The 25282-nt window shown below is 44.9% G+C and overlaps 1 protein-coding gene and 1 long non-coding RNA gene across 2 annotated transcripts in view; one reads left to right on the top strand and one right to left on the bottom strand.

Moving 5' to 3' along the window:
* enpp6 (ectonucleotide pyrophosphatase/phosphodiesterase 6) overlaps positions 1-25282 on the top strand; it is a 100306-nt gene that overhangs the window by 27098 nt on the left and 47926 nt on the right. Inside the window, exon 3 of the mRNA XM_070897875.1 lies at positions 12949-13060. Within this exon, the coding sequence (XP_070753976.1) occupies positions 12949-13060 (112 nt within the window). The remainder of the gene's footprint in view (positions 1-12948; positions 13061-25282) is intronic.
* Positions 18206-25282, bottom strand: part of LOC139278806 (uncharacterized) — a 64397-nt gene continuing 57320 nt past the window's right edge. The window contains exon 3 of the long non-coding RNA XR_011596355.1: positions 18206-18542. This is a non-coding gene — a long non-coding RNA (uncharacterized lncRNA). The remainder of the gene's footprint in view (positions 18543-25282) is intronic.

Here is a 25282-nt window from a genome sequence, read left to right as displayed (position 1 = left end):
CAGCAATGTTATCAGTGCTGATGCTCGCTTTTCTCTACAGCATAATTTGATTGCGGAGAAAATAGAAACATAGAAACATAGAAAATAGGTGCAGGAGTAGGCCATTCGGCCCTTCGAGCCTGCACCGCCATTCAATGAGTTCATGGCTGAACATGCAACTTCAGTACCCCATTCCTGCTTTCTCGCCATACCGCTTGATCCCCCTAGTAGTAAGGACTACATCTAACTCCTTTTTGAATATATTTAGTGAATTGGCCTCAACAACTTTCTGTGGTAGAGAATTCCACAGGTTCACCACTCTCTGGGTGAAGAAGTTTCTCCTCATCTCGGTCCTAAATGGCTTACCCCTTATCCTTAGACTGTGACCCCTGCTTCTGGACTTCCCCAACATTGGGAACATTCTTCCTGCATCTAACCTGTCTAAACCCATCAGGATTTTAAACGTTTCTATGAGATCCCCTCTCATTCTTCTGAACACCAGTGAATACAAGCCCAGTTGATCCAGTCTTTCTTGATATGTCAGTCCCGCCATCCCGGGAATCAGTCTGGTGAACGTTCGCTGCACACCCTCAATTGCAAGAATGTCCTTCCTCCAGTTAGGAGACCAAAACTGTACACAATACTCCAGGTGTGGCCTCACCAAGGCCTTGTACAACTGTAGCAACACCTCCCTGCCCCTGTACTCAAATCCCCTCGCTATGAAGGCCAACATGCCATTTGCTTTCTTAACTGACTGCTGTACCTGCATGCCAACCTTCAATGACTGATGTACCATGACACCCAGGTCTTGTTGCACCTCCCCTTTTCCTAATCTGTCACCATTCAGATAATAGTCTGTTTCTCTGTTTTTACCACCAAAGTGGATAATCTCACATTTATCCTCATTATACTTCATCTGCCATGCATTTGCCCATTCATCTAACCTATCCAAGTCACTCTGCAGCCTCATAGCATCCTCCTTGCAGCTCACACTGCCACCCAATTTAGTGTCATCCACAAATTTGGAGATACTACATTTAATCCCCTCATCTAAATCATTAATGTACAATGTAAACAGCTGGGGCTCCAGCACAGAACCTTGCGGTACCCCATTAGTCACTACCTGCCATTCTGAAAAGTACCCACTTACTCCTTCTCTTTGCTTCCTGTCTGACAACCAGTTCTCAATCCACATCAGCACACCACCCCCAATCCCATGTGCTTTAACTTTGCACATTAATCTCTTGTGTGGGACCTTGTCGAAAGCCTTCTGAAAGTCCAAATACACCACATCAACTGGTATTGTTGGTGCTGCTGGTGTGTCTGGTGCTGCTAATGTTGGGGCTGATCATTGTGGGATTCTGAGGCCCAATGTGAGAGTTCCAAGGGCACCCACGCTGATGGGATAGATAGCAGGTGAAATAGAGATGACAAAAGTGATCTGTCAATCATAGGAGTGGTAATGAGGTCAGGCTGGATGGAGACTTGTATAAAGATTTGCAGCATGGTGAGTCTGTTGTGGAAATGCAGTGAGGAAGAGCTTGTGGCTAGGAGAAGATATCTTTGTAAGGTGGGAGCTTTTACTTGACATTTGAAGCTGTCAACTCATCAGCTGATTCAATGACCACTGACCTCCCGCCTCAGCATCACAGACATAGCCTAGCAATAGTTTCCCTCCAGGTTACACACCACCCTGACTTGGAAATATATCTCCATAACTTCATCGTAGCTGGGTCAAAATCCTGGAACTCCCTCCCTACCAGCACTGTGGGAGTACCTTCACCACAATGACTGCAGCGGTTCAAGAAGACGGCTCACCACCAACTTCTGAAGGGCAATGCGGGATGGGCAATAAATACTGGCCTTGCCAGTGATACCCACATCCCGGAATGAATAATTAAAAAAATGTGAAACCCGTGGGCAAGCTGGCAAATTCAAAAGGTAAGTATAAAACCAGTGTTAAGTGGCTGTAAATAAGCTACTAATGATTTAAATTGACTCTCCCGCCGCTGCCTGTCGTGTCTGCTCAGTGGTGGCCGACCCAACATTGGGAAAGACAAGTGAGGTGATTTGACAGCGGGTTCCCGACCCGCTGACAATCAATTCACATTTAACTGTCGACCCACCACCGATACCGTCCGCTGAGCAATTCTGGTCTGCGTGTCTCCGCTCTAAAGCTCGCGAAAACTTTGTGGGGAGCTGTCTGCAAGGTGAAAGGCAAGTGCTGTTCCTTTGCCGCTCACTGCAAAATCCAGGCTATTAGGACAGGTGACCAAAAACTTGGTCAAAATGGCAGGTTTTAAGGAACGCCTTAAAGGAGTTGAGAGAGGTAGAGAGGCGGAAAGGTTTAGGGAGGGATTTCCCTAGGGCTTAGGCAGCTGAAGGCGCGACCGCCAGTGGTGGAGCGATTAAAATCGGGGATGTGCAAAAGGCCATCTGGAGGGTTGTAGGCAATGTTCCTCCTAAGCTGCACGGCTGTGCGTCCACGCAGCGATCTGGAGGTCCCACGCAGGCCACTCACCCGCGCACCTAAAATAATAATTAGAGGGAACATTGGTTGTAGAGCTAGAGGAGGTTACAGAGATGGGGAGGGGTGAGGCCATGAAGGGATTTGAACACAAGGCTGAGTATTTTAAAATCATTGCAAGACTAATGTATGTCAGTGAGCACAGGACTTGGTGCAAGTTAGGACATGGGCAGTCGAGTTTTGGATGAGCTCAAGTTTATGGAAGTTGGTAAGTGGGAAGCTGGCCCGGAGTACCTTGGACTAGTCAAGTCTGGAGATAATAAAGGCATGGATGACGGTTTCAGCAGCAAATGAGCTGAGGCAGGGGCTCGGCAGATTTTAGTTATGGGTTACATTAATAGCGCACCGCGTGTTCCTCTTGAGTGTGAACAGTAAAAATGTTGAGCTTGCATTCCAGTTCCCTATTGTTGAAACACACCCAGTAAGACTCAACTTTTGACCTGATAAAATGACAGGGGAAGAAGTATTGAGACTCAGCAGCCATTTTCATATTCACCAGATCAGTAAATCTGGAAAAAGAAAATTGAAATTTCCCACATGACCAAAGCCATGCTGCGAGAAATTCAGACAAAGAAATGCATAAGATCACATTTCAACACCACATTAAAACAATGCATCAGATTAATGTTAAGCTTAGCTTAATGTTCCAGGAAAGTGTCAAAAAGAATTTTTGAGGAGGAGGACTGGTTAATTTCCTTAAATGCAGAGATTAAATTCTCTGAGGAAAAAAGTGATTGATTAATGGTCCATGAGAAATGCCTTGGTAAAATAATATTGGTGATGAAATTCCGATATCCGTACGAAGTTTCTACGGACCCGAGAAGGCATTGGAAAAGCCGTTTTCAGCGACAATGCGCATGCGCTGAAAATCGGCTTTTCCGATCTGTCAAGTTTCTGGCTTGACAGATCTCGTGCATATCGGGAGTGAGGACACTTGCAAGGGCAAGATTGCCGATATTTACGCATATCTTGCCCAACAAATGTCCTCAAAATCTTGCGCCTGAAAACGCAGGCGTATAGCCTATTTTTACAGGCGCAAGTGTTTAAAAATACATCAAAACATTTTAAAATAAAGTTATAAAAATACACTTTATTGTTAAAAACCCTCTCCACAACGGTAAGTTTATTTTAAGGCATAATTAAAAAAACTTTTTAAAAAGTCAGGAAAATATATTTTTTTATAAGAACTTTAATTTATGAATCTTAAATAGGTAGTGTATTTTTCTATTTTTTATTAATGTTTTGTGTGTTTGGGGGGGGGGTTTCCTCATTCATAATAATGAGAACTCCAACTTACGAGGTTCCCATTATTATTGAATAAGAAAATACTGTACCTTGATTGGCTGCCCAGAACCATGTGACTCCAGCTCTCGGCCTGCGCACGTCCCGACGTGCACGCGCTCTGATGCGAAGGAGTGAAGGCCTCAGGATCGGAAGTTCGTGCGTATGCAGCAGGAACAAGTAGGTGCGCATCTTTTTTTACTTTTTCAATTGTTTGCCCGCGGGAAGACCTCGATCGGAATTTCAGGCCCAAAGGCACTGATCAAAATGACCTGTAAAATTATTTACCAAGTGGATTTCTGAAGTTTTATTATTCTGCCTAAGCTCAACAAAGAGAGAACCTATTGCTAACTAGCAACTTAGACAAGACCAAACTAACTAACAATTTGAAAGATACAGGGTCTGAATTTCTGGTCCGAGCTCAGATGTAAATGGGGAATTCTCTGTCCCAGAGAGCTGTCACTGAATATATTTAAGGCGAGTTGGACAGATTTTTGAGAGATAAGGGGTGTCGCAATTGTGTAGAGCGGACTGGTTGGGCTGGGTGCTCTTTACCTTTCCGCCATTGTTCATTGTTCATAGGTTTATATGTAACCTTCAGGGCTGCTGACCGAGGGCCGTGCTGCTCTTTGTCGGCCGGCGCGGACACGATAGGCTGAAATGGTGTCCTTCTGCGCTGTAAATGTCTATGTTTATATTTCCAAGGGAATAAAAGGTTATGGGGAGCGGGCAGGGAAGTGGAGCTGAGTCCATGATCAGATCAGCCATGATCTTATTGAATTGGCAGAGCAGGATCGAGGGGCCTAATGGCCTACTCCTGCTCCTATTTCTTATATTCTTATGTTCTTATGTAGATCCTTGGCTGTGGGAGCACAAACTGGGGCAGATTCTAGTTGTGCCAGAGTTCTACCCAGTTTGTGCCCTTACGAGAAACTGTGATGATGTGGGATCTGAGCGAATCTTTTCCTTGCCCCATTGCCTCATGGGTGTGTGTCTAAGGGAACCTGCTTGTGTGAATATGCCCTTAACCTTATCTACAAAGGATACTATGGCCAGCCTGTCCTGACCCCAACCCCAATGTAAATCTGATCAGCCTCCATGTTTGCATCTTACAAATTGAACCATCATCTATTCAGCTTGATGTTACTGCAATGCTTTTGGGTCATTTTAGCCTTTATTTGCGATGGATATTTCTGGCAACGGTGTTTCAGACTACTCTTGTAGGTCAGCCCCTGCTTCCTATGTCCTTTAACATTTACACTTGGACTGATAGCCAATTAAGTTTGATCTCAGGCCCAGAATGACAAACTTTAGATGACTTTAGTTGTTTGTGCCTCCACAGGATCCTCTCCATCTTTGAGAAGTGACAGAATGTCATTGCACTAGACCGGGGTGGACAATTAGTTGGGCTGGAGGGCCACTTAACAAGTTTTGATGAGCTGTTGTAGGCCGCCCACCAAAGTTCCACCAATCGCACGGTCTTGCGCAGGCCGATCCCCAGCTCCTGCCGCTGGAAGAGATACTGCACACGCGCGGCTGCATAGTGGCTGGCCGTGCAGCAAATTTAAGGGGACTGTGCGCGAAAAAAATTGGAGGGAACAGGTGGCACAGTAATGCGTAGACGGAGATGAAGACAGAGGAGGAGACTCTACAGCCAACAAAGGTACTTGGAAAAGCAATCTTACCTGAACTTGTCTGAAAATGCTTGTCTTAGGAGGCTGCGATTGCGGAAGGAGGTCATCGATGAGATATGTCAACTCGTCAAGGGTGATCTGCAGCCTTCCAGCACCATCAGAACTGCACTGTCCATTGAGGTGAAGGTTACTGCTGCCCTAGCCTTCTACACATCGGGATCTTGTCAGGCTTCATCTGGTGACATCTGCCATATCTCTCAGCACGCTACACACTGCTGCATTCGACAGGTGCTTGAAGCCCTTTATGCTCGCAGGATGGACTTCATAAACTTCCCAATGACCAGGGAGGCACAGACCGAGAGGGCTTTGGGTTTCTCGAGAATAGCAGACTTTCCCAAGGTGCAGGGAGCAATAGACTGCACGCACATTGCCCTGAAAGCACCCTTAAGGAACGCGGAGGTGTTTCGTAACAGACAGGGGTTCCACTCACTAAATGTGCAGCTTGTTGTTGACCACAATCAAACAATTATGACAGTAAATGCTACGTTTCCTGGCAGCATCCATGATGCGCACATCTTGCGTGAAAGTGCTATCCCTGATCTGTTTGTCAATCAGCCAGAAGGTCACGGTTGGATGCTGGGGGATAAAGGCTATGGCCTTGCCAGTTGGCTGATGACTGCTCTGCGTAATCCTGTCACTGAAGCACAGAAACGGTATTAATGAAAGTCACATAGCGACTCGCAACATTGTTGAAAAGACAATTGGAGTCCTAAAGCAGCGCTTCAGATGCCTGGATCATTCTGGAGGCAGCCTGCAGTACCACCCTGATCAGGTAGCAGAGTTTATTGTGGTATGTTGTATGCTGCATAACCTAGCTATAAAGAGAGGACAAATAATGCCAGATCATGCTGCAGGTCCACCTCCAGAAGGAGATGAGACAGAAGAGGCAGCCGGCGAGGATGCAGAGGTGGGTCAGGCAGGAGAGGACATAGGGGAGCTTAATCAGCCCGGCGATCTAGCACCACACCTTTCCCGAAGAGCAGTAGCCAGTGGCAGTTACACGAACATGTGCTGTGTGTGATGGCAAGACATCCTGCCGTGGTGAAGGTGACGGAGTGGGAGCAGAAGCCTGAGGCTCCACTTCAGAGTCAGGAGGAACTGTGTCCTCCGTATTCGCTTGTGTGCTTGGGGCCTCGCTGCAAGTGGACACGACACCTTGGGGTGCAGCGCCATGTCCAGTCAGCAACGCATGCCGTAGGGCATTTGTTGAGGCTGTCTGCTGCCGAATCGCCTCCGACGTCTCCCGAGCAGTCTGTGACTGCTCAGAAGACCAGTTGGAGAAGCGCGTGCAGAACTCGCTCCAAGTTGTGGAGAACTGGCTCCAATTTGCTGAGAAACTCGCGAACCCCTGGATAAGGTGGCGACCGATCGTGACCGTCTCCCTGCACAGGGATAACAAGCTCTCCGTCTGATCCTCCGTGGTAGGCGATTGCATAGCCCGCTGACCGGACCTCCGTGGGGTCGGCGTTTGCAATGTCACGCACCTTGGCATCACCACCTGCACACCGCTTGGTCCCGGTGCCTCATCCATCTCAATAGGGATAGCCGCAGGTTGTTCCCCCCACCACAAAAAAAATATCGTCTTCCTCCTCCTCCTGCTCCTCTTGTTCATGCACAGCAGGAGTCTGCAGTGGCTCCTCTTCTTCCTCTTCCTCCTGCGAAGTTTGTGAAGGTTTAATAGTAGTGGATGTGTCCACTGACACTTGACCTGAGAAAGACAAATGAAATTTTTAAACAACGTATAACAATTCAAATCAATACATATCAATTTTTCAATAACTCAAAAAATTACAATGCTTTCCATTACCCCATATGCACAAGGGTTCACCAGGCCTAGCATGACCTCATTTGAAGATCAATAGTACATCACAATCATATAGCAAATTGCATTATAATTGCATAACATTAAATGCGTAACTAAGATATTTTTAGTATTTACTAATGTTTCACACATTGCATACTGCACAGATCTCATTACTCACGTGACTCAAGGGTGGGTTTGGCCACACCACGGGTTGTGACCGAATGGCTTTCAGTCCCCACCACGGCCACTGCAAGCTCCTCGTATCCACTTAATGAATGGAGCATAGCAGAGCCACCGCCCATCCTACGCTGCTCTCTGTGGTTGATAGATATCTTCTTCTGTAAATGATAAGATAACATTGCATGGCATAAGCTAATGGATTTGGCAAGAAACATTTAAGACTGACAGATTTAAATGTTCAAGTAAAAATTTACATTGCATACGAATAAAATATTTCATACTATAAGATTCAACTTTATGCTGGGGTGCATAAATTTATTCATAATTTAATTATATTTTACTGTAACAAAATAACATTGCTGATTCTAATTACAATTTCCATACATCATTAAATAATACATATGGATGATTTTAAATGTAAATTTCAACTTACTCTGGCAGCTGCCAGTAGGCTATTCCATCTTTTGCAGCACTGGTCCGGTGTGCGCGCTTCATTCGATGCCGACGTGACAACGTCGGAAATCTCTGCCCAAATCCTCCTATATGCACGGGGTGGAGGTTTCCCATGCCCACCCCGTGACAGATCCTCCCACCTCGTGCTAACTATATTCACGAGGGCCTCATTGGTCTCCTCGCTGAAGGGCTTGGCTCTTCACTTTTCACTTGATCCTCCATTTTCTACAATTAAATGCTACTGAGAAATTTTTAACTTGAATTCTAAGTACTTCAAAGTTTTAAACTTCCAAAAAGATTATCACTGTACTTATCAGTATTTCAAAGATTTTAAAATGCGGAAAAAAATCGAATGATGTCTAATTTTGGCAGATAAATTCAAACAATGCAACCATACAACCGAAAACGCCTTTCTCCTCTCTCTATCTCTCTCTCCGACCCTCCCAGTGTTGCTGAGCATGTGTGATGACCCTTTGACCTCTCAAAACACGGCAAAGAAAATCAACCAAAAAAAAATCAAGCTACACATGCGCAGAATAGCTAGGGAAGATTTTTTTTCACTTCCTCTTTTTTTGGGCGATCGCCGAAAAATCAGATCGCCCATTTGACATCGCCGGGGTAAGGCCGAGTGGAAAATTGCAAAAAAAAATAGGCCTTGTGCCGGCGATCAGCACGGGCGATACGTCCCATATCGCTGGAACAAGGCCCATTTTTTTGGGCTTTAGCCACCTAGTGGAAAGTCTAGCCCTATGTGTTTTTAATTTTATTTTACAATGCTTTTATTGTGTTTTAAAACTCTTGCGCCTATAAAAGTAGGCTATGCGTCTGCTTTTACAGGTGCAAGATTTTTGAGGACATTTGCCGGGCAAGACATGGGTAAATAGCCCAATCTTGCCAGTACACATGTCCTCGCTCCCGATCTGGCTACGATCTGTAAAGTTCCAGCTTGACAGATCCGAAAAGCCGGTGTTCAGCGCATGCGCATTGCGTGCTAAAAACCGGCTTTTCCTATGCCTTCCCGGGTCCGTAGAAACTTTGTTCGGTCCCGGGACATCGGAAATTCTGCCCCATTAATTCAGATAGTCATCCGCTGCTATCTTACATACACAACATGTATTCGATACTGCTTAGAAATTAATCAAAGATAATAGTTGTCAATGTTGTGGTATCTTCTGGTCTCTGTAAATCAGTGTTGTGAAATAGAACTGTACCCTCTTTAGAGCCTGTGTCAGCATCAATTTCCCATGTCAGTCATCTTTATGCAAAGATGAATAATTCCGTCCCAATTGGTGCCAGATGAGAACTCCCCTGCCATCGTACTCTGGATACGGGGAGAGGAAAGATGCAGCACCGGTCACTTTTTTCGGTAAAAGATTTGAGGAGATGGGCAGCCATGACTCCACTCTAAAATGTATAGGGCATATTCGAGTACGCAGTGCAATCTGGATACAGACATCTGCCATTGGGGCCCAGAATTACGGAACAGATCGTTTTAAGATCGGGTCAAAGAGAATCGCTTTTGCAAACTATTAATTTTAATAGGTCTGTCTCTGATCCATGAGAAGTGAAAGTAGATAGACTAATGTGCAGCTCGAGCTCATGCTCGCGTTCTATTTCCGTCCCATCCAGCAGGCTGGGTAGAATGATTTGGCGGGCCGTACTTTGCCCACTGCTGCACTGGACCAAAGAAATGTCTTGAACCATAAATAAATAAGCAAATAAATAGTAAGAACTGAACATATATTCCTCAGAGCTGGTCCTGCTCCGCTGCCGTAATTTGGTGGAAGTGTGGCAAAAACCCCATTTACGTGCATGAACGGAGCATCCGCCACATTTCCGGCAAAGTTACGATGGCGGTGCGCGGCCAGCTCTGATGGAATTCCCATTATTGCAGCAACCTAGCCCCTCCAGAACCGGGGTTTGCAAATTTAAATAACTGTCCGCTACCTTCAAAAGCAGATGATGAGTCGACCACACATTTGAACCTATCCCACAGAATGTTTGTTTTTGAATTGTGTACCTTTGCTCCTCCCTCACGCGAACTGTCTGGAGAAAAGTGACGAGTTGTTGAAACTTCGTGCCAAGTTAAGCTGACACATAATTTCTGTTAATGAAGCTGGTTTTTAATTGACGTACTTTGATTGAATTAAAGGAGCTAGTACCAGCTTTCACTGCTGAAATCAAATTGATTCTGCCACTCTTATTCTGACTCTTGCACCTCGTGCTTGGATCTCCTGCTCATCAGTTTCTTAGCAGGAAACAGTGATGATTTACACATCGCGTGAAGGCAACAAAAACCATTAGCACTCTCTCAGCCTCTGGCAGTGACTGCCCCCAAGTCCCTTTTCACCCGTAAGCAATGCTGATTGGTTAGTAAGTTTTATGTTTCTAAGAATAAGTGCAGCTAATAAGGAAAAGCCTCAGTATCCAAGAGCTGGCTGGGTAAGAAATATTTCTATATGGAACTGGCTGCAGATGTTAGTTCACAGGCAACATGTTTATTATCAGCACATGCTCACTAACCTCTTGCATGATACTTTATTCTCCCTGTCAGAGGATGCATTGTACCGATACCATTTCTGTCCAAAGAGGCTGGATATTTCATTTATATTAAAGGAAAATGAGAAATATGCAAGCTAGCCAGTTGTAAACCTGATACCCTCACCAACCTCACTGTAATTGGTCATCCGCCTCATTGCTGTTTGTGGGATCTTTCTGTGTGAAGGTTGGCTGCCATGTTTGTCTACTGCACAACAGTGACCATACTTCAGTATCAATTTGGGATTTGAGACATCCTGGCAGTGTGAGAGGTGCTCCCGAAATTAAGTTCCTTCCTTTCCTTCCTTTTGGAAGAGTGAAGGGAGTCCAATAGTATTCTAAGGCCCTGAGATGACACCAAGGGGATATATTTATTTATTTGCAAACAATGCGATTAGCTGAACCCTTTCCATTCTGCATGGGAACATTAATCTGTTTAAAATAAATGGGTTAAGGTCTCTGTTAAAATAACAGAGCAACTGCAAACAAATGAATTTAAGTGCATGTTTATATCTTACCCGTGTAATTTCAGGGCTCGAATTTTCCTCTTGTAAAGCAGTAACCTTAACTGGTGCCCAGCAACCCATGGTAATAGCAGTGGTTTGTGAATTACATGGAATTTACAGCACAGAAACAAGCCATTTGGCCCAACTGGTTTATGCTGGCATTTATGCCCCTTATGAGCCTCCTCCCACCCTTTTTATCTAATCCTATCACCCGATGAAGAACATTTCCTCTCCAGAATTACAAATCTCTTAAAGAAAAGTATTTTTTATATGCCTCATTGGAATGTATTGTTTGATCTGTTTCATGAGATAGATCATCTATTGTTTTGTGATCATACATTTGATGCGAGCATGTGAATTAACGTAAGAACATAAGAAATAGGAGCATATGTAAGCCATACGGCCCCTCGAGCCTGCTCCGCCATTTAATACGATCAAGGCTGATCCGATCATGGACTCAGGGCCACTTCCCTGCCCGTTCCCCATAACCCCTTATTCCCTTATCGGTTAAGAAACTGTTTATCTCTGTCTTAACTTTATTCAATGACCCAGCTTCCACAGCTCTCTGAGGCAGCGAATTCCACAGATTTACAACCCTCTGAGCGAAGAAATTCCTCCTTATCTCAGTTTTAAGTGGGCGGCCCCTTATTCTAAGATTATGCCCCCTCGTTCTAGTCTCCCCTCTCAGTGGAAACATCCTCTCTGCATTCACCTTGTCAAGTCCCCTCATAATCTTATACATTTCGATAGGATCACCTCTCATTCTTCTGAATTCCAAAGAGTAGAGGCCCAACCTACTCAACCTATCCTCATAAGTCAACCCCCTCATCCCCGGAATCAACCTAGTGAACCTTCTCTGAACTGCCTCCAAAGCACGTATATCCTTTCTTAAATATGGAAACCAAAACTGCACGCAGTATTCAAGGTTTGGCCTCACCAATACCCTGTATAACTGTAGCAAGACTTCCCTACTTTTATACTCCATCCCCTTCCATTGGCCTTCCTGATCACTTGCTGTACCTGCCTACTAACCTTTTAAGTTTCATGCACCAGTACCCCCAGGTCCCACTGTACCACACCACTATGCAACTTTCCTCCATTTAAATAATAACTTGCTCTTCGATTTTTTTTTTTGCCAAAGTGCATAACCTTACACTTTCCAACATTATACTCCATCTGCCAAACATTTGCCCACTCACTTAGCCTGTCTATGTTCTTTTGCAGATTTTTTGTGTCCTCCTCACACATTGCTTTTCCTCCCATCTTTGTATCGTCGGCAAACTTGGCTACATTACACTCCGTCCCTTCATCCAAGTCGTTAATATAGATTGTAAATAGTTGGGGTCCCAGACTGATCCCTGCGGCACCCCACCAGTTACTGATTGCCAACCAGAGAATGAACCATTTATCCCGACTCTCTGTTTTCTGTTAGTTAGCCAATCCTCTATCCATGCTAATATATTACCCCCAACCAAGTGAACTTTTATCTTGTGCAGTAACCTTTTATATGGCACCTTGTCAAATGCTTTCTGGAAGTCCAAGTGCACCACATCCACTGGTTCCCCTTTATCCACCCTATTCGTTACATCCTCAAAGAATTCCAGCAAGTTTGTCAAACATGACTTCCCCTTCTTAAATCCATGCTGCCTCTGCCTGACCGAATTATGTTTTTCCAAATGTCCTGTGTTGCTTCTTTAATAATGGACTCCAACGTTTTCCCAACCACAGATGTTAGGTTAACAGTCTAGTTTCTCGTTCATTCATTTTTCATTGTTGTGTTCGTATTTAGATGCTCATTGAATTGGCCGATCCTGGGCTCGCAGTGGGAGATCACGCTCAAAGGGAGTGTACCTCAGAGAATCAGTGCGACAGTGCTTTGGCTCTATGTCCAATGTGTGTCTCTGTGCTGGGAGTGCAGGATCGGTGAATATATCCGTTATAAACAAAAAAAAACTAATGAACTACTGTTGATTTTTTTGGAATCAGGATGCGACGTTGAGATTCGGAGTGTGAAGCCGACCTACTGTCGAGAATACTACGACAATCCATCAGAACAAAACTTTATAACTGCCGTTTCAGATGCCATTGACGTTTTGGGGTAGGACATTTTGAAATACCATATTGGGAGTCTGCTATTTCTTTGAATTTACTGCCCAATTTTGGGTGGTCTTCTGGCAAATGGCATTAGAAAATCTCCCTCCCTTTTTCCATCTGATGTATTTTCTGATGTCAGTTACGCCTGATGTGTCCCTCCCACAGTATTGGCACAGTGACATCATGAGGCATATGTTTTGATATTTCTGCTTCACTTACGCTGGACGTTACTGACATCAGTACACACAGGTTTTCAGAGTTACTAGGCGCTAGAAGAGGCAAAAGACAATTTGAAGGTCCACAGGTGGCAGTTTAAGAGTTGGCTTAAAAAAAAACCTTCATTTTTGCATTGTTAATCAAAGTTATTTTTCTTTTGTTCCACTGACTAATGCTTCAATGTGTATCTCTGTGTCTTTAGTTTTGGGTCTTCCACTTTTGCTTCCTTTCCCATTCCACGATGACAGCAACAGCACCAACTTACATTTATGTTGTAATGGTGACAGATTAGGAAAAGGGGAGATGCAAGGAGACTTGGGTGTCATGGTACATCAGTCATTGAAAGTTGGCATGCAGATACAGCAGGCGGTGAAGAAGGCAAATGGCATGTTGGCCTCCATAGCGAGAGGATTTGAGTACAGGAGCAGGGAGGTCTTAACGGGCCTTGGTGAGGCCACACCTTGAATATTGTGGACAGTTTTGGTCTCCTAGTCTGAGGAAGGACATTCTTGCTATTGAGGGAGTGCAGCAAAGGTTCACCAGACTGATTCCCGGGATGGCAGGACTGACATATCAAGAAATACTGGATCGACTAGGCTTATATTCACTGGAATTTAGAAGAATGAGAGGGGACCTCAAAGAAACATATAAAATTCTGACGGGATTGGACAGGTTAGATCCAGGAAGAATGTTCCCGATGTTGGGGAAGTCCAGAACCAGGAGTCACAGTCTAAGGGTAAGGGGTAAGCCATTTAGGACCGAGATGAGAAGAAACTTTTCACTCAGAGAATTGTGAACCTGTGAAATTCTCTACCACAGAAAGTAGTTGAGGCCAATTTGTTAGATATATTCAAAAGGGAGTTAGATGTGGTCCTTATGGCTAAAAGGATCAAGGGGTATAGAGAGAAAGCAGGAAAGGGGTATTGAGGTGAATGATCAGCCATGATCATATTGAATGGTGGTGCAGGCTCGAAGGGCCGAATGGCCTACTCCTGCACCTATTTTCTATATTTCTATGTTTCTATGTTAAAATGGGAGCGTGCCTAAAAATATTCAAATAAGCCCAGTACATTTGCTCATCTGTTTGCCCAGCTTCATCTCTGGTGTTAAAGTACCATGGGATTTTGCAGTTGGGCGGCTGGAATTCCTACAGGAGCACACCATGCACATTAGATGGGCCCGTGATCAGGGTTAGAGTGGACGTACAAAAGTCCTCCACTACTAGTACATCTCCGATGGGAGGACATTCTTGACCCATTTTTCTGTGTCTTGCATGCATCCCAAATTCCTCCAGATTATCTAGAGTAATACAGGTAATTCTAGGTTAACTACAAAGCTGCAATCAATGGCAATCTATCCGTTCTTGAACCAAAATTGAGGTTCTTACACTGGGTGCTCTCCCAGCTCACGTTTGAATCTTGCCCAGAATAGGCCTTTTCCTTGCTACATTGCTTGTGCTAATAGTGTTTGTTAGGGAAGCTATACCAAGTGAAATTGTGTCCTGGTTCAATCTTGTGCAAAGCACTCCATTTTGTGATTAAAAGACAATGGCCTAGAAATTGGCCCATTTTTCAGATGCTGCTCGGACTACTAAGACCTCCATATGGCAGGCAGGGCACGTGTGCACATTTCCGGCCATAAGTGCCATTTTATGTAAGGACGAACATGAGGCATCCTTTACCTATGCCTGAAACAGGAATTTAACCTAATACCTGTTTGAATCAGTTCTAGAATCATAAAAGTTTATGGCACAGAAGGAGGCCATTCAGCCCATCGTGTCTGTGCTGGTTGATAAAGAGCTATCCATCCTAATCCTACTTTCCAGCTCTTGGTCCGTAGCCCTCAGTGCATATCCAAGTACTTTTGTGATGGGAGTTTCTGCCTCTACCACCCTTTCGGCAGTGAGTTCCAGACCCCCACAACCCTCTGGGTGATAAAGGTTCTCCTCAACTCCCCTCTAATCCTTCTCCCAATTACTTTTTATTATTGATCTTCATAGCAATTGTTTACAACTGGGTGGCTTGCTAGACCACTTCAGAGGGCATTAAAAGTCAAGCATCTCTTGTGGGGCTGGAGTCACATGCAGACTAGACTGGGTTCATTGGTATATGACACTTGTAGTCAATGTGGGTTCTGTGATATATTTGGTTAACTTTTATGTGTGATATGCCCTGTGAGCAACACTTAAGTGCATTCCTGATGGAAGGAGCATGTGTGTTGACTGCCTTAGAGGGGTCCAAGGAATCTTCTTGAGATTCAGGTAAGGAGTGTTTCCGTGACTTCAATGTGCTACGGCCTATCTTTGTCAAGCCCTTGTGGTGGCTGATGTGGAATGGTCACCACACGTTAAAAAAAATTCATGTACAGGCATCTTCCACCCCCTCGGCTGGAGTTCGGGACTGGAGCATCGGGTCCTTCGTTGAGGCATTTGTGAACTCTCGTGGAAGCAAGTCATCCTCGTTCATGGGACCGCCTATGATGATGATGATGACTGACCCAGACAATCTTTGATCTGTGTGAAGTTCTGACCTTGGTGCGAGGGGGATGTGCAAAAGCATGAGATGGCCAAGCATTTCATAAGCTTGAAAGCGTGTCCCTGGGATACCGGATATCTGCTGCTCTGTGCTGTGCGAACTGATCTGTGCAAACAAAGTCTCGTGGTCTGGCGTGAGATGTTAGAATCCAACTCTCTATAGCTGTTCCCAAAAGATGAGAATCCCACCACTGTTACTTCCCAGAGTTTGGACCCGATAGCCTCAAATGCAGCAGGTTGACTAATCGTGACAGATGCTCCCTCTCTTTCCAAGGCCTGCATTGCTAGAGTACTGCAGATAACTGTTGTCTTGCTCATGCTACAGGGCAGACAGCAGTACAGATAAACTTTCCTCTGTAGCGGCATAAAAGTGTCAGCCGTGGCTCAGTGGGTAGCATTCTCACCTCTGAGTCAGAAGATTGTGGGTTCAAGTTCCACTCCAGAGAACTGAGCACAAAAATCTAAGCTGTTACTCCAGTGCAGTGCTGAGGGGTTGGTGTGCTGTTGGAGAGGTCGTCCTTTGGGTGAGACGTTAAACCGAGGGCCCTGTCTGCTCTCTCAGGTGGATGTAAAAGATCCCATGCACTATTTCGAAGAAGAGCAGGTGAGTTATCCCCGGTGTCCTGGCCAATATTTATCCCTCAACCAACATCACTAAAATAGATTATCTGGTTGTTATCACATCGCTGTGGGAGCTTATTGTGTGCAAATTGGCTGGCTGCGTTTCCTACATTACAACAGTGACTACACTTCAAAAAGTAATTAATTGACTGTAAAGCACTTTGGGACATCCGGTGGTTGTGAAAGACGTTCTATAAGTGCAAGTCAAGTCTATAGCAGTCCCTAGACCTTAGAGCATAATTTGACGATAAGTGACTCATGTTTCCTTTCCTGAGCTAGCATTAGGAGATGGCAAATGGAATATAATGTGGAGAAATGTGAAGTTATCCACTTTGGTAGGAAAAATAGAAAAGCAAAGTAGTTTTTAAATGGTGAGAAATTGGAAAATGTTGGTGTTCAGAGAGACCTGGGTGTCCTTGTACACGAATCACTAGTACAGCAAACAAGTAAGAGAGCAATTGGTATGATGACCTTTATTACAAGAGGATTTGAGTATAAGAGTAAAGGGAGCTGAAATTGCCCACCGCCGGATATATGAAGCACCTACCCTGTTTCAGCTGTTTTTACCGGCATAGTGGATGCGGTGGCCTCTTGAGCGAAATTCCGCTCTTTGCCTTTTTTTTTCCAGCTGTCCGGAAGTCGGTCGTAAAGGATGCGGAAGTGCGTCGGAGGCAGAAGTTCGCACACTAGAGGGGCAGAAGTGGGGGGCAGGTGGACTGTCCTCTGCTGTCACTCATCGGCGTAGGGCTGGTTATGTCACCACGTCCCTCCCCTTCACTTAAAGGGGAGAGCCGCTGCCATTCTTTAAGTTCAGTCCACTGGGCCACCAGGGAGGGTTTCGGCCCAGGCCAGCGGCCTGGTGCCCAAGAGGGGGTGCCAGGCTGTCTGTTGCCGGCCCGGCCGAACCTGGGAGCATAATTGTCGGGCCGACATGGCAGTCGGCCGACAAAAAAAATAAGATGGCAGTAGGTCTTCCCCTTTAATGGGAGCTGCACCGCCATTTTAGAAGCACTCCAAACACAGTGCACTGGCAGAAAAGGCTGTTGGTGGCACCGAGCAGCGGCAGCAAGATTTTCTCGTGGGCACTTCGGTGGTGTGCGATCTGATGACGCACTTATGATGTATTAGTAGCAGCGGAGTGGTAGTGGGGGGAGTGGGTCACCACTGGGATACCGCAGGAGCGGAATTTTCAAAATGGCGGCCATTCCACAAAAAGTCGGCGGCCATTCCACTCCGCAGCGTGGCTGGCAATTTCCGGCAGTAACAGGCCTTAAGGGAAGGGGCAATTTTGACCCCAAGATGTGTTCCTGCAATTATATAGGCCCTAGTGAGACCACACCTGCAGTATTGTGTACAGTTTTGGTCTCCTTATCCAAGGAAGGATATACTTGCCATAGAGGGAGTGCAACGAAGGTTCACCAAACTGATTCCTGGGATGGGGGGATTGTACTATGAGGAGAGATTGAGTAGACTAGACCTACATTCTCTAGAGTTTAGAAGAATGAGAAGTGATCTCACTGTACTTATAACATACATAATTCTTACAGGGTTTGACAGGGTAGATGTAGGGAGGATGTATCCCATTGCTGAAGAGTCTAGAACCAGGGGTCACAGTTTCAGAATAAGGGATCGGCCATTTAGGACTGAGATGCGGAGAAATTTCTTCACTCAAAGGGTTGTGAATCTTTGGGATTCTCTACCCCAGAGGGCTGTGGATGCTCAGTTGTTGAGCATATTCAAGACCGAGGTCGATAGATTTTTGGATATTAAGGGAATCAAGGGATATGGGAATAGTGCAGTAAGGTGGAGTTGAGCTCGAAGATCAGCCATGATCTAATTGAATTGTGGAGCAAGCTCGAGGAGCCAAATGGCCTGCTCCTATTTCTTATGTTCTTATGTCTGAATCCTGAAGCAATGCTTCATGGCCAATGAAAGTGCTGGACCTCTGCTCAGCAACAATTGGCCTGTGTCCCATCCTCTACCTCAGTTCTATGACCTTGAGTTGCATATGCGTCTCTTAGCTGGGTTTTCTTCGAGTGGGGTTGACGCACAGTGTGCTGTGGTGTGGGAGTTTCCGAGTGGAGTCTGGTCTCAGGCTTTGCGTTTTTCTATATATCTGTGAAAACAATAGATGTAATTGAAGGCACATTACCATCGTAATTCCTGTCACAGCATATCCTATACCATTTACTCTGTTACTATGCATATCCTGGTTAACATTTCACTTATCGGTAATATAGAACAAGCTGAACATTTTAAAGCTGGTATAACTTCTCCTGCTTCGCCATCAAGCAGATGTTCTATCTTGATGATGCGTGAGCTCCAGTGCGGAGTGCTAAAAACACATCAGCAAATCATCCCTTGCACTTTCCTCTGAATTTGTGTATGTATTGGAGCTTATCTAGAAATATTTCAATACCTTTTTGCAGTTAACTGTCTGACGCAAGAGGAAGAGGAGCACAACAAATTGTCTTAAAAAGAACAGGTGTAGCAATGCACTGGAGCATCATACCCTGTCCCATAGAACAGTGAAGTGCAGATTCAACCTTACTGATCTCAGCGGAGGTGAGAGGGGACAATACCAAGCATAGGCTAGGCTCTTACCACCGGGGAAGGAGGGACAAATCAGAGCATGGTCCTCACTCCTCCCAGTTTCACAGCAGCATTGGCAGACCCCTGATGAGCAGACTTCAGATGGTGCAATGCACAGGAACACACAAGAAGATGGGAGTCATTGAATGTATTTAAGGTGGAGATAGACAGATATTTGAACGATAAGGGAGCCAAGGGTTATGGGGAGCTGGCGGGAAAGTGGAGTTGAGTCCAGGATCAGATCAGCCATGATCTTATTGAATGGCGGAGCAGGCTCAAGGGGCCAAATGGCCTACTTCTGCTCCTATTTCTTATGTTCTTATGCAAACCAGTCCCACCCACCCCTTCACTCAACGAATATCTGTCCCACCTGCGACAGAGTCTGTGGTTCTCGTATTGGACTGTTCAACCACCTAAAAACTCATTTTAAGAGTGGAAGCAAGTCCTCCTCAATTCCAAGGGACTGCCTATGATGATGTAAAAATACACTGTATATTGAGCAATCGTCAAAATCCCAGCACAAAATTAAAACTTCTAACAGAAAGGTGGTTTCTGAATAGTGGATGCAAATTGAATCCTTGTGAGTTGAAAGGTCATAATTTGCGGCAATCTAATGACCATACTAATTATACAACTTTTAAAAATGGGGGCAGGGACATGAAGGGAGGGGAGGAGGAACTTTGTAACCTCATTGTGAAATTGAAAATGTTAACACTTTCCACCCTGAGTTTAGTCAAAACTGCTTTGAGATGGGTATGTTTGTACACCACCGAAGTGGCTGCGTGATGGAAGCAGTTAAATCACAAATGGAGTCAGGTTCTTTATCATATCAAAAAAAAAATGATGTGCTGTGCAGATCAGATGTTATAAGTATATGGCATAAATAGTAATTGGAAAAAGCCATCAGGGAAATTACATAACATTTTGGAAACATCTGTACATTGTGCAGATGATTAATTTAGTGTTGTGTGATGACCTAGTTTGGGACTTGCATGCTTCAAGATTTGGGTACCTCAGCTAAATTAACTGAGATCGAGTTTTGTTTGAATACAATCTAAAACAGCTGTAGAAATAGTGATTATTTTCCAAGAAAAGATGGAAAATTGGGCTGCATTTCGCATATATGTACTGGAGCTTAACCTGCTGCGTTCATACTAGCATTGATATTAAATTCGGAGAGCTCAATTTTCTTTGGGATTTAGCTTCAACTTCAGCCGTCCTAGATTTGGATGTTCAGATACTGAAGATCTGATTGCATTTGACTGCTGGGATTAGCATCCAGGAGTAAAAAGGATGCTGCTCCAGAAACCTTAATGCCTGCCAGATGGAATCAGACTTTCTAGATACACTACCTGAGCGTCTCTTTTCTGTCAAGCAGATCCCAACATGGCAGGTTTCCTTGCGATGCCATTTTACTGACGGGGTTGGGGGGGGCGGGGGGGGGGCGGACATTCTTCTGTATGTTTAGACTGTTGTTATAGGCATGGGGAATACTTTAGAGTAAAAGTATTCACAGAGCACTGCTCCCTTTAAGTGTGTTTTGTTCCCACTAATGTTCAAAGTATGTTTTTTAAATCAGGATTTGGGCATCAATGGCAAAGCCAGCATTGATTACCCATCTCTAGTTGGCCTTGAGAAGGTGATGGCCTTCTTCTTGAACCACTGCAGACCTTATGGTGAAGGTACCATATGGCCTCTTTCTCTGGATTAATTTCCATTTGCCACTACTCTGCCCACCTGAGCAGTCCATTGATATCTTCCTGCAATCTACAGCTATCTTCCTCACTATCAACCTCATGGCCAATTTTTGTATCATCTGCAAATTACTTAATCATGACCCCTCCATTGACGTCTAAATCATTGATATATACCACAAAAAGCAACGGACCTAGTACTGAGCTCTGTGGAACCCCACTGGAAACAGTCTTCCAGTTACAAAAACACCCGTCGACCATTACCCTTTGCTTCCTGCCACTGAGCCAATTTTGGATCTACCTTGCTACTTTCCCTTGGATCCCATGGGCTTTTACATTTTTTGACCAGCCTGCCATGTGGGACATTGTCAAAGGCCTTGTTAACATCCATGTAGACTACATCAAACATGCTATCCTCATCGACCCTAGATTCTAGAACAGTCCCAGCAGATTGGAAGGTAGTAAATTTAACCCCGCTATTCAAGAAAGGAGGGAGAGAGAAAACAGGGAACTACAGGCCAGTTAGCCTGACATCAGTTGTCGGGAAAATGCTGGAATCCATTGTTGAGGAACACTTAGAAAATCATTACATAATTAGACAGAGTCAACATGGTTTTATGAAAGGGAAATCGTGTTTGACAAATTTATTAGAGTTTTTTGAGGATGTAACTATCAGGGTAGATAAAGGGGAACCAGTGGATGTAGTATATTTGGATTTCCAAAAGGCATTCACTAAGGTGTCACATAAAAGGTTATTACACAAGATAAAGGATCATTGGATTAGAGGTAATGTATTAGTATGGATAGAGGATTGCTTACTGGACAGAAAACGGAGAGTAGGGATCATAGAATCATAGACGTTTACAACACGGAAGGAGGCCATTTCGGCCCATCGTGTCCACGCCGATCGACAAAGAGCCACCCAGCCTAATCCCACTTTCCAGCTCTAGGTCTGTAACCCTGCAGGTTATGGTACTTCAAGTGCATATCCAAGTAATTTTTAAATGTGATGAGGGTTTCTGCTTCTATCACCCTTGCAGGCAGTGAGTTCCAGACCCACACAAACCTCTGCGTGAAGAAATTTCCCCTCAAATCCCCTTCAAACCTTGTACCAATCACCTTAAATCTATGCCCCCTGGTTGTTGACCTTTCTGCTAAGGGAAATAGGCCCTTTCTATCCACTATATCTAGACCCCTCATAATTTTATACACCTCAATGAGGTCTCCCCTCAGCCTCCTCTGTTCCAAGGAAAATAAACCCAGCCTATCCAATCTGTCCTCATAGCTAAGATTCTCCAATCCCAGCAACATCCTCGTAAATCTCCTCTGTACCCTCTCCAGTACAATCACATCCTTCTTGTAATGCGGTGACCAGAAGTGTATGCAGTACTCTAGCTGTGGCCTAACCAGTGTTTTATACAATTCAAGCATAACCCCCCTGCTCTTGTATTCTATGCCTCGGCTAATAAAGGCAAGCATTCCGTATGCCTTCTTAACCACCTTATCTTCCTGGCCTGCTACATTCAGGGATCTGTGGACATGCACTCCCAGGTCCCTTTGTTCCTCTATACTTCTCAGTGTCCTACCATTTAATGCATATACCCTTTCCTTGTTAGCCCTCCCCAAATGCATCACCTCACACTTCTCTGCATTAAATTCCATTTGCCACTGTTCTGACCAGTTGATTGATATCTTCCTGCAGTCCGCAGCTTTCTTCATTATCAACCACACAGCCGATTTTAGTATCATCTGCAAACTTCTTAATCATACCCCCTATATTCAAATCTAGATTATTGATGTATACCACAAGTAACAAGGGACATATTGAGCCCTGCGAAACCCCACTGGAAACATCCTTCCAGTCACAAAAACACCCATCAACCATTACCCTTTGCTTCCTGCCTCTGAGCCAATTTTGGATCCAACTTGCCACTTTGCCCTAGATGCTGCGCTTTTACTTTTGTGACCAATCTACCATGTGAGACCTTCTCAAAAGCTTTGCTAAAATCCTTATACACTGCACTACACTCATTGTCCTTATCGACCCTCCAGGTTACCTCCTTGTAAAATTCTATCAAGTTAGTCAGACACGACCTTTCCTTAGCAAATCCATGCTGACTGTCCCTATTAATCCGTGTCTTTCTAAATGTAGATTTATCCTGTCCTTCAGGAATTTTTCCAATAATTTTCCTACTACTGAAGTTAGGCTGACTGGCTTATAATTACTCGGTCTAGCCCCTTCTCCCTTCTTAAAAAAAGGTACCACATTAGCAGTCCTCCAGTCCTCTGGCACCATACCTGAAGCCAGAGAGCATTAGAAAATGATGGTCAAAGCATCTGCTATTTCCTCTTTTGCTTTGCTTAATAGCCTGGGATACATTTCATCCGGGTCTATGGACTTATCCACTTTCAAAGCTGCTAAACCCCTTAATTCTTCCTCTCTCACTCTTTCTTTCATCTAATATTTCACACTCCTCCTCCCCGATAACAGTGTCTGCATTGCCCCTCTCTTTTTTGTGAAAACAGATGCAAAGTATTAATTAAGAACCATATCCATATCTTCTGCCTCCAATCACAGATTACCCTCATGGTCTCTAATAGGCCTTACCCTTTCTTTAGTTATCCTCCTGCTCTTAATATATTTATAAAACATCTTTGGGTTTTCCTTGATTTTACTTGCAATGAATTTTTCATGCTCTCTTTGCTTTCCTAATACCCCTTTTGATTTCACCCCTGGACTTTCTATACTCCTCCAGAGATTCTGCTGTATTTAGCCCTTGGTATCTGTCGTAAGCCTTCCTTTTTTTCTTTATCCTACCCTATATGTCCCTAGACACCCAGGGGCTCTAGGTTATTAGTCCCACTCTTTTTCTTTAAGGGCACATATTTGGTCTGAACCCTCCGGATCTCCTCCTTGAATGCCTCCCACTGCTCTGACACTGATTTACCTTCAAGTAGCTGTTTCCAGTCCAATGTGGCTAAATCACTTCTCAGCTTAACAAAGTTGGCTTTTCCCCAATTTAGAACTTTTATTCCTGGTCTAATCTTGTCCTTTTCTATAACTACCTTATATCTAACTGAATTGTGGTCACTAGCACCTAAATGCTTTCCCACTGATACCCTCTCCACCTGCCCAGCTTCATTCCCAGAACCGTTCCCTCCTGTGTTGGGCTTGCTATATGCTGGCTAAAAAAGTTCTCTTGAATGCATTTTAGGAATTCTGCACCCTCTATACCCTTCACAGTAATGTTGGATAAACAAGTCTTTTACAGGTTGTCAGGCTGTAACTAGTGGGGTGCCGCAAGGATCAGTGCTGGGGCCTCAACTATTTACAATCTATATTAATGACCTAGATGAAGGGACCGAGTGTAATGTATCCAGATTTGCTGATGATACAAAGCTAGGTGGCAGAGTAAGCTGTGAGGAGAACACAAAGCGTCTGCAAAAGGATATAGATAGACTAAGTGAGTGGGCCATAAAGTGGCAGTTGGAGTCATCATCATCATAGGCGGTCCCTCGTACTGAGGATGACTTGCTTCCACACCAAAAAGGGATAGGTTCACAGGTGTTTCAATGAAGGACCTAATATTCCAGATCCCGAACTACATCGTGAAGGGTGGAAGATGCATGTGCGTGGATTTTTTTAATGTGTGGTAGCCGTTGCACACCAGCCACCACACGGACTTGACAGAGCTAGGTCTTCGTCCAGTGGCAAGGATTAACCAAGCTGACTGGAGACCAGCTCTGCTGCACTGACCTAGTGTGCACGCATATTGCAGTGTGGGCTGGCCCGTGCTGCCCCTGGGCCCTCGCCTCCTCTGGGCCTTGAACTCATGCAATCTCTCGCTGCTCCTTCACCCCGACCTCGCTGCTCCTTCACCCCGACTGTGCCGCTCCTGCTGTACCTACCCAGACTCCAATCAGCGACCTGCAAGGACCATCAGCAGGTCGGAGCAGTTGGAGTATAATGTAGGGAAATGTCAGGTTATTCACTTTGGTAGGAAGAATCGAAAAACAGAATTTTTTTTAAATGGTGTAAAACTTTAAATGTTGGGGCCTGACCTTGGTCAGAGTCCCGACCACTGCCGCCGAGGTACTGCCTGAAATTTTTTTTGTTTGAGATTGCTCACACACGGCCCATCTGCCGCCCAGGTCCTGCCTGGCTGGATTTTGCTCCGTGAAATACCGCCGGTGCAACTTCCTGCTAACTGCCCTTGCCGGAGGCTCCAAAAATGGGATTTTCCTCCTGCACAATCCTCTAAGTTCGTGCTCCCGCCCGCCAGAATGACCGCTGGCAAAATGATGGTGTAAGCTGGCTGTAGCTCGGGCGGCAGGGAGAATCGCGCAGACTGCTCCAGTGCTTCACATCCCGGGTAATGTCCATAAGCTGCACCATTATCACAGGCTCAGAATGAGTGCTCAGATTGACCTTAAATCGCACAGAATGACTTCAGAGATGTAAATGAAAAGTACTCCGTTGAGGGGCAGGTGTGGTGTAGGAAGCGGCAATGAGTTCCGAAAGACAATAAAAGCTCCATGGAGATGCGCTATAAGGTTTTGTCGACCATAG

The sequence above is a fragment of the Pristiophorus japonicus genome, chromosome 1 (genome assembly GCF_044704955.1).
Source record: "Pristiophorus japonicus isolate sPriJap1 chromosome 1, sPriJap1.hap1, whole genome shotgun sequence".
Lineage (NCBI taxonomy): Eukaryota > Metazoa > Chordata > Chondrichthyes > Pristiophoridae > Pristiophorus > Pristiophorus japonicus.
This window is presented reverse-complemented; position numbering and strand designations above follow the sequence as displayed.